At 42.0% G+C, this 15600-nt stretch overlaps 2 protein-coding genes across 4 annotated transcripts in view; both read right to left on the minus strand.

The window, feature by feature from the left end:
- Positions 1 to 10160, minus strand: part of gle1 (GLE1 RNA export mediator) — a 48012-nt gene extending 37852 nt beyond the window's left edge. Inside the window, exons 1-3 of the mRNA XM_041193937.1 lie at positions 10041 to 10160; positions 8431 to 8643; positions 1734 to 1847 (exon numbers count right to left, since the gene is read on the minus strand). Coding sequence (XP_041049871.1) covers positions 1734 to 1847; positions 8431 to 8643; positions 10041 to 10139 — 426 coding nt within the window. The 5' untranslated portion in view covers positions 10140 to 10160. The remainder of the gene's footprint in view (positions 1 to 1733; positions 1848 to 8430; positions 8644 to 10040) is intronic.
- A 4628-nt stretch (positions 10161 to 14788) lies between these two features.
- odf2a (outer dense fiber of sperm tails 2a) overlaps positions 14789 to 15600 on the minus strand; it is a 72762-nt gene continuing 71950 nt past the window's right edge. For all 3 annotated transcript variants that reach the window (XM_041193474.1, XM_041193473.1, XM_041193472.1), the window contains one exon: positions 14789 to 15396. In XM_041193474.1, coding sequence (XP_041049408.1) covers positions 15379 to 15396 — 18 coding nt within the window. In that variant the 3' untranslated portion in view covers positions 14789 to 15378. The remainder of the gene's footprint in view (positions 15397 to 15600) is intronic.

Here is a 15600-nt window from a genome sequence, read left to right on the forward strand (position 1 = left end):
TTTCCCTTCCCTTTCTTGACTTCTCTGTCTCCATTTCTGGGGTTAGACTGTCCACCAATATTCATTATAAGCCCACTGATTCCTACAGCTACCTCGACTACACGTCCTTATACCCTGCTTCCTTTAAGGACTCCATTCCATTCTCCCAATTTCACAGTCTCCGTTGCATCTATTCTGAAGATGCTATGTTCCACAATGGTACTTCTAACATGTCTTCCTTTTTCCTCAGCTGAGGATTACCCTTCACTGCACTTGAGAGGGCCCTCAACTGTGTCCGACCTATTTCCTGCACTTCTGCCCTCACCCCTTCCCCTCCCTCCCAGAACCACGATAGGGACCGCTTTGCCCTCACTTTCCACCCCAAAAGCCTCTGTATTCAAAGGATTACCCTCTGCCATTTCCACCAACTCCAGCATGATGCCACCACCAAACAGATCTCCCCCTCCCCTCCCACCAGCATTCCAAAGGGACCATTCCCCCCATGATGCCCTGGTCTACTCCTCCACCACCCCTAACACCTCAACCCCTTCCCATGTAATTGCAGGAGTTGCAATACCTGCCCCTTTACTTCCTCTTCCTTACTGACCAAGGACCCAAAAACTCCTGGGTGAAGCAGTGATTTACATGTACTTCTTTCAATTTAGTCTACCGTATTCGCTGCTCTCAATGCGATCTCTACTTTGGGGAGATCAAACACAGACTGGGTGATTGCTTTGCAGAACACCTTCGCTCAGTCCACAAGCATGACCCTGACTTTCTGGCCACTCACCATTTCAATTCACCATCTTGCTCTCATGCTCGCGTTTCTGTCCTCAGCCTGCAACAATGTTCTAGCGAAGCCCAACACAAGCTGGAGGCAAAGCACTTCACTTCTGATTAGGCACTTTACAGTCTTCTGAACTCAACATTGAGTTCACAAAATTTAGAACTCGTCCTCCATTTTGATTTTTTCCCTCCCCGGTGCCAGTATGTCTCTTGTTCTCATGTTTTTGCTTTCAGGCAGCACTGACCTTTATTCTGCTATTAAAACCTACTATGGACCAATGCTGTGTCTTTAATATTATCATTACCACTCACTTTGCCTTGTGTTCCATGACATCTTTGTCACTTATCTCCCCTGCCCTCTAATCTATCTCTAACCTTCTCTTTTGCTCCACCTGTCCCTCCCACTTTTTTCTATAGCATAAAACCCATTACCTTCCTGCCCCTCTTCAGTCATATTGGACTCAAAAAGTTAAATGTTTTTCTCTCCACAAATGCTGCAAGACCTGTTGAGTTTTTCCAACATTTTCTGTTTTTATTCCTTGTTAATGAGGTTGTTTTGTGCTATGGATTAATGACCCCCTAAACTAAACTTAGTAACTGATGAGACACATTTGGGTTCTGAATTTTTGGCAATTCCCTACGCAGAAGAGCTGTGGATGCTCAGTCACTGAGCACATTCAAGATAGAGGTCGACAGATTTCAGGTCACCATGGGGAATCAATGGATATGGTAGGAAGGTGGAGTTGAGGCATAAGATCAGCAATGATTCTACTGAATGGCAGAGCAAGCTTGAGGGGCTATTTGGCCTACTGCTACTCCTATTTCTTTGTCTGAAGCTCATAGAGGTCACAAAATGCCTGCAAATGCTTGTGTACTAGCAGTATTCCCAGTGTGAAGGAAAAATCAAATATTCTTCCAAACCTTCACCAAGTTAAAACTTTCACAATGTTTTATTTTCAGTTTCTTACCTGGCCCTTGATTCTGTGGACTTCCTCATACTTTTTAACATAGCCTTCAATCTGGGTTGCTTCAGGTGAAAGTAACAAGAGTGTGTGTTCTGGAGTCAACTCTTGCACTACCTCCTGGTAACAGTAAGAGGAATAAAAAGACTATAAAGCAGAGCTATTAAATAACAACAGCTTCCATTTACACAGCACCTTTGATGTAGTAAAGCATCCCAAGGTACTTCACAGGAGGGTATCTAACAAAACATGACATCAAGACACAGATTAAGGCAAATGACCCAACATTTAGTCAAAAAGATAGGTTTTTTAAAGAATGTCTTAAAAGAGTATCACAGAATCACACAGTGCAGAAGAGGCCCTTCGGCCCATCGAGTCTGCACCAACACGTGAGAAACACCTGACCTACCTACCTAATCCCTTTTACCAGCACTTGGCCCATAGCCTTGAATGTTATGACGTGCCAAGTGCTCATCCAGGTACTTTTCAAAGGATTTGAGGCAACCCGCTTCCACCACCCTCCCAGGCAGTGCATTCCAGACCATCACCACCCTCTGGGTAAAAAAGTTTTTCCTCACATCCCCCCTAAACCTCCTGCCGCTCACCTTGAACTTATGTCCCCGTGTAACTGACCCTTCCTCACACCGCCAACAGCCAACAGCTACCCTAAGCTCTCCACGGCAATTCTAAAATACTTTTATCCCCCTTTCATCTCAAGCACCCATACCTCTTTGAAACTCAAATCCTTCCAAATATAAAATCTTTCATGTTTCTATTTTCTCCCTGCTTTCGAATAAATAAAATGTAATATACCCTTTTCTGTTTACCTGTGGAACTCCTGCAAGACACAACATGTTTCTTGTCACCTCTGACTTCCCTTTGACATTCAAATTAACTCTCAACTTATCTAAAAATGCAAATGTTAGACCCAACCTATTCACTTGTACCACAAGCCTAACGCCTCTATCCTTTCATGCTTTGAACCCCCACCACCCCAGACAACCTGTCTTCTAGTAACCTTCCCCAGCTTAATTAAATAAGTTAGACACAAACACACAGCCTTCTTCACAGAATAATACAATATTCCCCAAAAATACTTAAAAATAACATCCATTCTCACAGACTCCACTCATCACATCCTGCTAATCAGACAAAGACCCATTTATAAATACTTTGTTTTCTACTAGAAAGCCAATCTTCTATCCATGCTAATACCTTACTCTCTACACCATGGGTTTTTATTTTCCACAATAACCTTATCAAATGCCTTCTGGAAATCCAAGTACAACAGGTCTACAGGTTCCCTTTATTCACAGCGCACGTTCCTCTTTTAAAGAACTCTAATAAATTGGTTAAACGTGATTTCCCTTTCACAAAACCATGCTGACTCTTCCCCATTACCTTGAATTTCTCTAAGTGCCCAGCTATAACCTCCTCAATCATCGATTCTAACACCTTCAAGCTAACTGGCCTATAGTTTTCTGCCTCCCTCCCTTCTTGAATAGAGGGGTTATATTTGCTATTTTCCAGTCTGATGGAACCTTTCCAGAGTCTAGCAAATTTTGGTAAGTGAACACAAACACATCTACTACCTCATTAGCCACCTCTTTTAAGGCCCTAGGGTGAAGTTCATCAGGGCCCGGAGATTTGTCAGTCTGCAGCTCCATCAGTTTGCTCAGTATCGCTTCCCTAGTGATTGTAATTTCACCAACTTCCCCTCTCCCTCCCATCTCTTGATTTACAACTATTTCTGGAATGTTTTTGTATCCCCTATAATGAAAACAGAAGCAAAATATTTGTTCATTTCATCCTCCATCTTATTATCTACTATTAACTCCCCATTGTCACTGTCTAGAGGACCAACACACATTCTACTTACTCTTTTTCCTTTTTAAATACCTGTAGAAACTCTTGCTATTTGTTTTTACATTTCTAGATAGCTTCCTCTCGTACTCTTCTTCTTCTGATTAACCTTTGTCATTCTCTGCTGTTCTTTATATTCTGACCAATCATCTGACCTGCCACTCATTTTTGTACATTGATATGCTTTTTCCTTAAGTTTGATGCTTTCCTTAACTTTAGTTAACCACAGATGGTGGGTACTCCCCTTAGAATTTTTCTTTATAGCAGGAATATACTTATTCTGAGTATTCTGAAATAGCTTCTTAAATGTCTGCCACTGCTTCTATTGACCTATCTTCTAGTCTAGTATCCTAGTTCACTTCAGTTAGCTCAGCTTTCATGCCCATAACTGCCCTTTTATAAGTTTAAAATATGAGTCTTAGATCTACTCTTCTCCCTTTCAAGCTGGATGTAAAATTCAATCATATTGTGGTCGCTGTTACCTAGGGATGCCTTCACTCTGAGGTCATTAATTAATCCTGTCACATCACACAATACAAAGTCTAATACAACCTGATCTCTGGTTGGTTCCAGAGCATGCTGCTCTAAGAAACTATCTTGAAAGCATTCTATGAACTCCTCATCCAGGCTACTTACTGCCAGTCTGATTTTTCCAGTTTGTAGATTGAAATCACCCATGATTATTGCCATCCCTTTGTCACAGCACCCAATATTTCTTCTTGCATACTCTGCCCTGCTTTGTGGTTACTGTTAAGGAGCCTATAGACCATTCCCACTAGTGACTTCTTTCCCCTATTACTCATCTCCACCCAAAACAATTCTACAACCTGAGCTCCTGACCCAAGCTCATCTCTAATTAATGCACCAATGTCAACCTTGATCAACTGTGCTACCCCTCCACCCTTATTTAGCTACCTATTCTTCTTGAATGTCATATACCCCTCAATAGTTAGGGCCCAATCATTGTCATCCTGCAGCCACATCTCCGTAATAGCTATCAGATCATATTTATTTACTTCAATGTGCACTAGCGATTCATTTACTTTGTTATGAATGCTACAAGCATACACATTCAAAGCCTTTACTTTTATCGATTTGTTATCTTTGTAACATCTAGTTTTGACTATTGGTGTATTCTTAGGTTTTATCTCTCATTCCCTTCCTCCTATTCTATGACCCTCATTTCCCATATTGCTTTTATGCTCTCCTGCTTTGAATCTACTTGATTTGCTACTTCTACCCAAGCTTGATCCCTCAAACCCACCTTGTTTAGTTTAAAGCCCTCTACTTCCCTAGTTATGCAATTCAACACAACAATCATCCCAGAACGGTTCAAGTGTAGACTATCCCAATGGTACAGCCCCCATTTTCCCCAGTACTGGTACCAGTGTCCCATGAACCCACTCCTCCCACACCAGTCTTTGAGCCACACATTCATCTTTCTAATCTTATTTGCCCTATGCCAAGTTGCATGTGGCGCAGGTAATAATCCAGAGATTACCACCATTGAGGTTATGCTTCTTAATTTGGTACCCAGTTCCTCATACTGACTATGCAGTACCTACATGGATGACAACAACTGGATGCTCCCTCTCCCACTGCAAGTTCTTCTCCAGCCCTGAGCAGATGTCCCGAACCCTGGCACCATGCAGGCAACACAGCCTTCTGGACTCTTTGCTGCAGTGAAGTGTCAATTCCCCTTATTATATTGTTCCCTATTACCACTACGTTCCTGTTTGCTCTCTCTGTTTGAACAGCTTCCTGTACCATGGTGCCACTGCAGGGTTCCTAGCCTCTGACCTGCTCTTGTAGCCACAGTATTTATGTGGCTAGTTGTTATGGCACAGCCGATGGTAAATGCTGTGTTTTCAAATCCCAAAGGGAAACTTGAAACAACTGCCAGAACTAGTTTTGCAGTTTGTATAAATTTCGAGATGCATGCCTTGAAGTCAGTAGTAATAAGACCACCAAGTCTTGTAGATTTTTACAAAACTAGTTTAAACATTTATTAATAGAAGAAATGACTAAATACATACATAGATCTACAAATTACTGTGATAACTTCTAAATCCTCTACTTACTCTGACTCCCAGTTACACTTACATTGAGGCAACAGTAAGGCACATATTCTTAAAAGACCCACGCAAAGAAATATGATGCTTTGAATTCAACTTGTTCAGGGTGAGTTTTCTTAACTTCAGTCCTTTTAAGACAGTGAGGCATGGATGCTGAAAGTTTTTCACACTTGTTAGATCTCAAAATGTCTGCCTTTACACACAGCCTTCACTCCTTTATACATATTTTCATCTTTGAATGCAAATTCCCATTGTTTCACTATATCTTTTGAACTTTACCTTCATTAATTAAAAATCTATCATAGTACCAATTCCACCAGTAATCTTTGGGAAAAATAAATAAACACATTATTTCTTACTACTTCTGCTGGTAGGTATACTTTACACTCCCTCCTTTGAAATAAAGCCACTAGTTTGTTTAAAAATGCAAATATTCCCTTTACGCTTCACATTCTCAAACTTCTCATGTTTACAAAATTAACATTTCAAACCTAACTTATCTTCTTACATCAAAGCACCCAGACTAACTGCCTCTAATTCAATTATGTCTCAAACACATATTCCACTATTACTTTATTTTACAATAAATTCCAATAACATTAAGGAAATTATATCTTCCTGACACTAGTCCAATTCAGTTTCTGGTCAATGGTAACGCCCTGGATGTCGATAGTGAGAGATTAAGCGTTGGTAATACCATTGAATGTCAAGGGGCGATGGTTAGGTTCTCTCTTGTTGGAGATGGTCACTGCCTGGCACTTGTGGCGCGTGAATGTCTCTTGCCATTTGTCAGCTCAAGCCTAGATATTGTACAGGTCTTGCTGCATTTGGACATTGACTGTTTGACAATTGCAAAGCCTGAGGCTCCTCCATTACTGTCGTTTAGGTACCTTTATCTACCTCACTCACAGTCACATCCTCCAGTCTCAGACCACCAATCAAAAATGATGGCCGTTTTCTAAGAGGCGTGACTATCTTCTGGTACAATGTGTCCAAGTATTTCTCCTCCTCTCTTATGTTGCACAGTGTCTGCAGTTCGGCTTCCAGATCAAGATTCTCAAGAATTCCTCTAGCTGCTTACATTTTCTGCAGATGTTTGTGTCATGGATCACCTTGGCATCCAAAAATCTCCACTTTCCACATAACACCTATCTTGCCATTGTTACTTATGTTATTTAGTTAACTTTATTTAATTACCCTATTAATGTGGAAAAATTCCTTTCTAGACCAGACCTCTTACCCCCATGAACCAAATTCCCATGTGAACTTAATTCACTATTCATTCGGTCTCTGTCTCACTCCAGTGTAGTCACCTACATCCTTGCCTGCCCCTTACTAATCATGCAGGTTGAAAAGCCTGTCTCTTTTATAACCTCTCTGATGAGTCACTAGCTAGTTTAGCTTCCTGCTACAATAATTAACACCACCTGAACCAACTGCTTTCAATTGATTGACAGGACCCTTTTGCTTAGTGCCATTCCTCAGTCTTCTCCCCGTGGTCCTACATATTCTTCCTTTTCCGATAATCCAATTCTTTCTTAAGTGCTTCGATTGAACCTGCCTCCACCACACTCTCAGGCAGTGCATTCCAGATCCTAACCATTCACTGTGTAAAAAAGTTTTTCCTCATCTCTCCATTGCTTCTTTTGCCAATTATCTTCAAATGGTGCCCTCTTGTTCTTGATCTTTCCAACAATTAGAACAGTTTTTCTCTATCTATTCTATCCAGACCCTTCACAATTTTGTATACCTCTATCAAACCTCCTCTTAGCCTTCTCTTCTCCAAGGTAAACAGTCCCAACCTCTCCAATATATCCACGTAACTTAAGTTCCTCATCCCAAGAGCCATTTTTGTGAACCTTTTCTGTACTCTCTCTAATACCTTAACATCTTCCCTAAAATGTGGCACCCAGGTCTGGCCACATTACTCCAGCTGAGGTCGAACCTGTGTTCTATACAAGTTTAACATAACCTCCTTGCTTTTGTACTCTATGTCCCTATTAATAAAACCTAGGGTATTGTATGCTTTATTAGCCACTCTCTCAACCTTCCCTGCACCTTCAATGACTTATGCACACATACACCCAGGTCCCTCTACTCTTGTACCCACTTTAGAAATTGTACCTTTTACTTTATATTGTCTTTCCGCCTTCTTCCTAGCAAAATGAATCACTTCACACTTCTTTGCATTAAGTTTAATCTGCCACTTGTCTGCCCATTCCACCAACCTATGTCCTTTTGAAGTTCTACACTACACTCCTCAATGTTCATAATGCTTCCAAGTTCCATATTATCTACAAATTCTGAAACCGTGCCCTGCACACCAAGGTTTAGGTCATTTATATTAGGTACAGCAAAGGTCCGAACACTGACCCCTGGGGCATGCCACTGCAAACCTTCCTCCAATCCAAAAAACATCCATTAACCACCACTCCATTTCCATGTCACTACTGTCACTTTTATTCCATGAAAAAGCACCGCAGGATCTTTTACATCCACTCGAGCAGGAAGATTGGACCTTGATTTAACATGTCATCCAAAAGAGAAAGCTTCTGACAGTGCAGTGCTCCCTCAGTGCTGCACTGGAGTGTCAATCTTGATTTTTGTCCTGGGGTGGGACTTGAACCCAGAACCTTTTGATTCAAATGTGAGTGTGCTGCCGACTTAGCTGGTACTGATGCTGGTCATTAGCCCAGGTTTCTGGATTACTAGCCCAGTAACATAGCCACTATACTTTAATAACAGGGGTTCAAGTTGGTGAATACCTGCACATTATTATTACTTGTTTCCTCTTCTGTGCTCGGGACCGGAGGAGAAACAGGCATCTCCTGGAGCTGGTCATCTCTTGTGAGACCGTAGATCAGGGGTGTTAAGCTCTCAGAGGTGCTGGATTGAGTCTCTGGTTGTAAAAGGTGGTCCAGTACCCATACCGAGGCGACAGAGAGCTTGGGAGAGGATCTGCATTGCTCCAAGACATCCTAGAAGGACAGAGAATAAAATTAAGCAAAATTTAAGATTCTTGACATAATCTGAGACTAGGGAGGCAGTTATCCAAATGTATGTGCACTTTCAAAGAGCGTTCATCTTCTTAAATCCCCACATCTTATTCTTAAAAATAGATCTTTCCATCTCTCCCATTACCTTCTCCTCCATCCCAGTGCCCTAGCTAATATTTATCCCTCAACCAACAGCAAAAAAATCAGATTATTTCATTGCTGTTTGTGGGAGCTCACTGTGCACAAATTTGGTGCCATGTTTCCTGTATCAAATGAGTGACTACACTCCCAAAGTACTTTGTTGGCTATGAAGCTTTTTGCTATGTAATGAGGTTGTGAAAGGCATTATAAAAATGCAGCTCTTTTATTGCCCTATTTATTTCACATAACCCTGCTATCTTAATCAACTTCCCCATTTGCTCCCTTCCTAGGAAATATCCACAATACAGGGTTTATGGTTGCACATTCCATTCCTAGCCCGACTGTTTATATGATTATAAAGGCAACAGTTTACATTTAAATTATACTTTTCACATAGAGAACTGCCCAAAGATATAAACACACAATGACCCAGAAGAGTTATCAGCAAGGGCTGCCAAAAGCTTGATTAAAGAGGTGGGTTTTAAGGAGAGTCAAGTAGGTGGAGATGCAAAGATGTTTAGGGAAGAAATTCCAGAGAGTGGGGCCTTGGCAGCTGAAGGCAGAGCCACCAATAGAAGTGTAATGAAGGATGGTTTGGACAAGATGCTGTCAGTGGAACAGAAAGTGTGAAGGGGGGTGAAGAGTTACAGCCAAACAGAGGGGTGGGGCCACTGGAAGATTCAAAAATACGGATGTAATGGAAAAACATACGGATGTACTGGAAAACCAACATAAGACGTAGGTTAGTGAGGACAGGAGTAATGGGTGAGTAGGGGCTTGGTGTGGGACCAGATACTGAGCTTTGGAGGATGGAAGGCCATTGGAACAAATGAGGCTGGAGATGAAAAGGATTAGAACTGGGGCAGGTATAGTATTGGTGATGTTATTTACTGCAGTTATTCCAACTGATACTGCCATTCTACGCTTAACATGTTTTAAAGGAAAACAAGGGCGACAAGAAAACTCGGGGGGAGGGGAGTGAATGAGGGATTTGAATGGAAGAACATGGGATGAAGAGGAGGCATTTGTAAGGTCAGACCGCCACACACTCCAGTCGGACCCAGATTCCCGGTCCCGAACCATATGTTTTTTTTCTCCTATCTCTCAGTTTGTAACAGGGATAAGCAGAGGCCCTGGGAGGAAGGGGGAGGCCAGGGACCCGGGTGCAAGATCATACCCAGGGGTATGGGCCGAGGAGCTCGCGTCCAGGCTTCCTCCCACCGATCAATCGCACTCACATCTCTCTCCTCCAACCAGCTCGCACCGTACGGCAGCAGCCCCTTCTCAGAGTTACGCAGCGCCTCCAAAGTCTCCCACCGTTTATCCTCCGCCGGCATCTTTCCCTCTTCCAACCGCCGGAAAACAGAAGACGCCGCGCGGGCAAACCACTTCCGGTTCACAGCCCGCTCGGTCACCATGGAAACAGGCAGCAGAGGCTTGAGCTTCAAACAAACGTATGTGTGTGTTGGGGGGTGGTTGGTTACTGGGGCCCCTAAGATACATCCTTGGATTTATTAATGAAACGGTGGACTTGGTGTTTTACTCAGGGAACCCGCATACTTGTAATCTGAAGCTTTTTTCTTTCATGGGATATGGGCGTCGCAGGCAAGGCCAGCGTTTGTTGCCCATCCCTAATTGCCCTTGAGCTGAGTGGCTTGCTGGGCCATTTCATAGGCATTGCTGTGGATCTGGAGTCAGGTAGGCCACACCAGGTAAGGATGGCAGATTTCCTTCCCTAAAGAGAACCGGATGGGTTTTTTTTACAACAATTGACATGAGTTATCATGGTCACCATTACTGACCTGACCTTTATATTCCAGGTTTTGTTAATTGAATTCAAATCCTTGGCCTGCGATGGGACTTGAACCCAGAGCTTCTGGCTCAGAGGTAGAGACCCTACCCATTGTGCAACAAGACCTCCACCATTAATGGGGTATTAGAGTATGTTACAATCTGGTTAGGGACCAGAAACTTTTTGTTTAAAGTAGGCAAAATTTGAAATCCAAGGTACTTATTAAGAGAATAAAACCACATGATTCCACAGCTTTAAATAAACAAAATTTTTACTATACAGTTAGCAAAGTAAAACCATCCACAATATCATATAGTCTAACATTCAAAATTAACAAGGTAAATATGAATTAACAGGCAAACTATGGTCGATCACACCACACTGCACATTAAATGGCAGATGTGACCAAGACATATCCCACAAATTTCTTGCAATCCCCCAGCCACCAGTGACCATCGAGTCACAAAATCTTGTTAAAACTCTGCCTCCCTCCCAACGGATTTCACTTCTGAGGACCTAGCCTCTGAATTTCCTCAAATGCCACTCCAATTTGGACTACCACAACAACTGCTCACCTCACGATGGTTCAATCTCTTTGAGACTGCATTCTACAGGATTCACAGAGTTGCACTTCTGCCTCTGATTAACACAATTCCAGCTCTTTTGCAGACTGCTAGTTTTACTAAGCTGGCACAGCCCTAGGTTTCTCCAAACTCCATTGTCCTGGCTACACTGAGCTATAAATGGCTTCCAGAGTTTCTTCTGAGCCCTAACCTATCTTAACATGGAAACAACAACCTTCCCCCACCCTCTTCCCCCAATTAAGTAAGCTCCCCAGGACTTCTCCTGAGCCTTAACTGCACCGAACAGCTCCCAGGGCTTCTCTGTGAACGGAAAATTACAAGAGGTGCAAACTGCAACTCTCAGCTGTGCCAAATGGATCAGGGGTTTCTGAGCCCTAACTGCCTGGAGCCTGCGAACAGCAACACCGCATTGATACCGAGCCTCTTTCTTTGTTGTAGAACACCAGGTACATTGAAACCAGAGAGCCTTCTTAAGCTCCACCCATCTCCATGACGACATAGTCTTTCAGAGTTCACTGAATGCTGTTGAACTAATTTAGCTCTGACTGCCAAAACAAAACATCTCTCTAGACTGCATTTATTTGTGAGCAGTGTAAATATCCCCTCTCCAGCTAAGTAAGCTGGTTAGCTCTTTTATGGCTCCCCCTGTTCTACTCTGATTCTATTAATCAAACAGGGGTAATTTTCTGTGATACCATTTTGTTTATGTGTTCTGGCAATCTCTATAACACAGCATTTTAGTTACCTTTACAATAATAATCTTCACAGAACTAAAAATTACTTCTAAAATATTAACAAGCTATGAACTAGATATTCATAATAAATACATAAACAAGGAAGTTATTGCTAAAGCTTTATAAATCAATGGTCATAGGGCTCTGATGAAGTATTTTGGGCACCACATACTATAGGAAGGATGTCAAGGCCTTGAAATGCAGAGGAAATTTACTAGAAATGCTAAAGCATTCCATGGGCTCAGACAAAGTAAAGGACAGTTTTCAAAAAAGAATAGAAATTACGCCACAGAAAAAAACCATATGGGCTCCAGTGCCTGTGCTCTCTCCCGAAGTCCCAATCTCCTCCAGATTGTTTCATGTTCCTCCTTTTCAAATATTTGCCCCAATCCATTTTCAGTTATGTTCTAGTGTATTGTCAGTAAAAGACTTGTTGATGAGGTTTGAGCATAAAGCATTGGGACAGATTTCAAAAGGTTAGACTTGCACTCGCCCATAGTCTTTCCATGGAGTTCTGCACAGCAAGTTGCTGCCAGCCAAATATCCAAAAAGCCCAATGCTCTCTTGCAGGGTATCTGGCACTTGTGTGAACAGGAAAAGTAACTGTAACTCCTTAGATTGAAAAATCGTTTGTGAGCTGCACAGAGTCTAAAACAGAAGATATCAGAATAAGGGATGCAATGTCAAAGCAGGCACAGAATGCAAAATAAAGTGAGAGAAAAATGGGATTGAGGGAGAGAGACAAAGAGAATGGCGACAGAAAAAGTTAAAAACAAGTGCTATAGGGGCATATGTAGGTAGACAAACATGGAGAGAGAGAGAGCAATAAGAGAAATTAAAGTTAAAATGAGACAAATTGAAAAGGTTGTTTTAAAAAAAAGTACAGGATCATGCACTTTAAGTAGAGGCAGAAAGTACAAAAGCAACAAGGTTTATGCTAAATCTTCATGAATCACTGATTAGGCCTTAGCAAGAGTATTGCATCCAATTCTGGGGCCAAACTTGAAGGATCATCACCAGCTGTCCCTTGATTCGAGAACGACATCTACTCAGTCGTGGATTTCTGTCATTGGTTTTCTTGCGACTGAAAAGGCCAATTCTCAATCCACAGATGCCCAAGAGGTAGTGGAATGTGGTATGCATGATTTGCTTGCTTTTCACTCCTTCACTATCTCCACTCTGTCTCATCACTCAGACTTTGTGACCCAAAATGTGATACGGTTTGATGGACAAGGTGTCCACATTTGGAACAACTGGTAGCAAGTCATTAATGTCAATGCTGCTGCACTTCAAGGAAAGCTTCAGAGTGTCTTTGCAGCGTTTTCTCTGACCTCCCCGGAACATTGGCCATTTGAGAGTTGAGAATACAGGACCGAGTGGGGAAGATGCTTTTTGGCCATCTGGACACACTGTCCAGTCCATTGAAGCTTATTTTGCAGGACTTTTGCCTAAATGCTTGTGGAGTTGGCTTCAAGAAGGACATTAGTATTTGTTCGATGGTCCTCTCATTGAGGAGGGTGGGGTGGAGGCATTGCTAATGGAGTTTCCCTAGCACTCTTATGTGACACACAGTCCAGGTTTCACTACAGTACGCAATTCTGATGATGACAACTGCTCTGTATACTAAGACTTTTGTTGACTTGTGTAGGTCTTTGTTGTCAACCTTTTAATTCGTTCATGGCATGTGGGCATTGCTGACTAGGCCAGCATTTATTGCCCATCCCTAATTGCCCTTGAGAAGGTACAGTGGTGTTGCAGTGCCTTCTTGAGCCATTGCAGTCCATGTGAAGTAGGAACCACCAACAGTCTGTTAGGGAGTTCCAGCATTTTGACCCAGCAACAGTGAAGGAGCAGCAATATAGTCAGGATGGTGAGTGACTTGGAGGGGAACTTGTAAGTAGTGGTATTTCCATACATTTGCTGCCCTTGTCCTTTTAAGTGGTAGAGGTCACAGGTTTGGAAGATGCTGTCGAAGGAGCCTTGGTGAGTTGCTGCAGTGCATCTTGTGGGTGGTACACACTGCTGCCACTATGCGTTGGTGGTGGAGGGAGTGAATGTTTATTGTGGTGGATGGGGTGCCAATCTAGCAGGCTGCTTTGTCATGGATAGTGTCAAGCTTCTTGAGTGTTGTTGGAGCTCCATTTATCCAGGCAAGTGGAGAGTATTCCATCACACTCCTGACTTGTGCTTTGCAGATGGTGGACACACATTGGAGTGTTTGAATTTGTAGAAGCAGTTTGTAATAGTTTGTATTAGGCTGAGCTGATCCATTGTTGGATCTCCTTGTCAATGATGGCCTTTTGAGAGAGGGGCTGCCAAGGCATGGGAAGTGCTCAACATACTCCAGAGTCTCTCTCTCAACATATCTGGGAGGTGGAATGGGACTGACCAGGTGTGGGTTGATGAGTTTTGTTTTGGCAACATTCAAGAACAGGCCAAGTTTCTTGTATAAAGTGAAGAGATCGAGAGTGGCTTGCAAATCTGGTGCAGAGTGCACAACAACACTGGTCATCCGCAAACTGTAGATAATGTACATCTATAGTAATCCGTTTAGTTCTGACAAGGTGGTGACTGAGGTTAAAGTGTTTGAAGGAGAATATCAAGGCCTTGGAGAGGGTGGAGGAAATTTATTAGAATGCTATCAGAGATGAGGGATTGTTCTCCCTTGAACAGAGAAGGTTAAGGGGAAATTTGATAGATGTGTTCAAAATTATGAAGGTTTTTGGTAAAGTGGATAGGGAGAAACTTTCCACAGGCACAAGGGTCAGCAAACAGAAGACACAGATTTTAGATAATTTACCAAAAGTCTAGAGGAATAATATTTTTTTAATGTAGTGAGTTACGACAATCTGGAAAACACTGCCTGAAAAGGCTGATGGAAGCAGATTCAATAAGTAACTTTCAAAAAGGATTTGGATAAGTACTTGAAAATGAGAAATTTACAGGAACTCAGTTAAGGGGTAGTGGGACTCATTGAAAAGCTTTCCCAATGCTAACACAGACACAATGGGCTGAATGTGGCCTCCTTCTGGCTGTGTGATTTTGTAAGTACACCAGGCATTAATGTATCAATCAATTGTAATATTTTATTGATTTAGTACTTATAGGTGTTTTCATGATGATTAATAATGACCTATTAATGTTCAGAATATGGGTTCACTCAGGTGCTGCTGTACAGAAACACACTATTTTCCTTTGTGGTAATATACTTGGACTATATTTACTGTTACAGATTCTTGACATTCCACGTTTTCTGTTAAATAATTGTCTGAAAATTTCTAAAGCCAGATATTATAAATGCAAAGAAATGTACCAAATCACAAAACATTTCTTAATTTGCATTTCTCTCTAAATAAGCTAAGAAGAAATGGCAGTAATCTTGTATTTTGGTGCACGAATGTTGAGCACGGAACAATTTGGAAAGGGCTAGTCAGGTACGATTTGGTCCAGCATTGTTTTGCTCAGATCAGTCTCCCTCTTCACCCTGTAATGTAAAATTAATGTAATCAAGACCTGAGGAAACAAAGAACAAGTTCACAGATGGAAGCAACTTAAAATAAGCAAGGTCATTGCCTGCAATCAGGGAAGTTCACACACAAACACACAATTCCCACACAAAACACAAAATATCATCAACATTTTATTGTGTGGATTGACCCCTCTGAAATAATTGGAATATAGAACATGG

Source organism: Carcharodon carcharias, chromosome 8, assembly GCF_017639515.1.
Source record: "Carcharodon carcharias isolate sCarCar2 chromosome 8, sCarCar2.pri, whole genome shotgun sequence".
NCBI lineage: Eukaryota > Metazoa > Chordata > Chondrichthyes > Lamniformes > Lamnidae > Carcharodon > Carcharodon carcharias.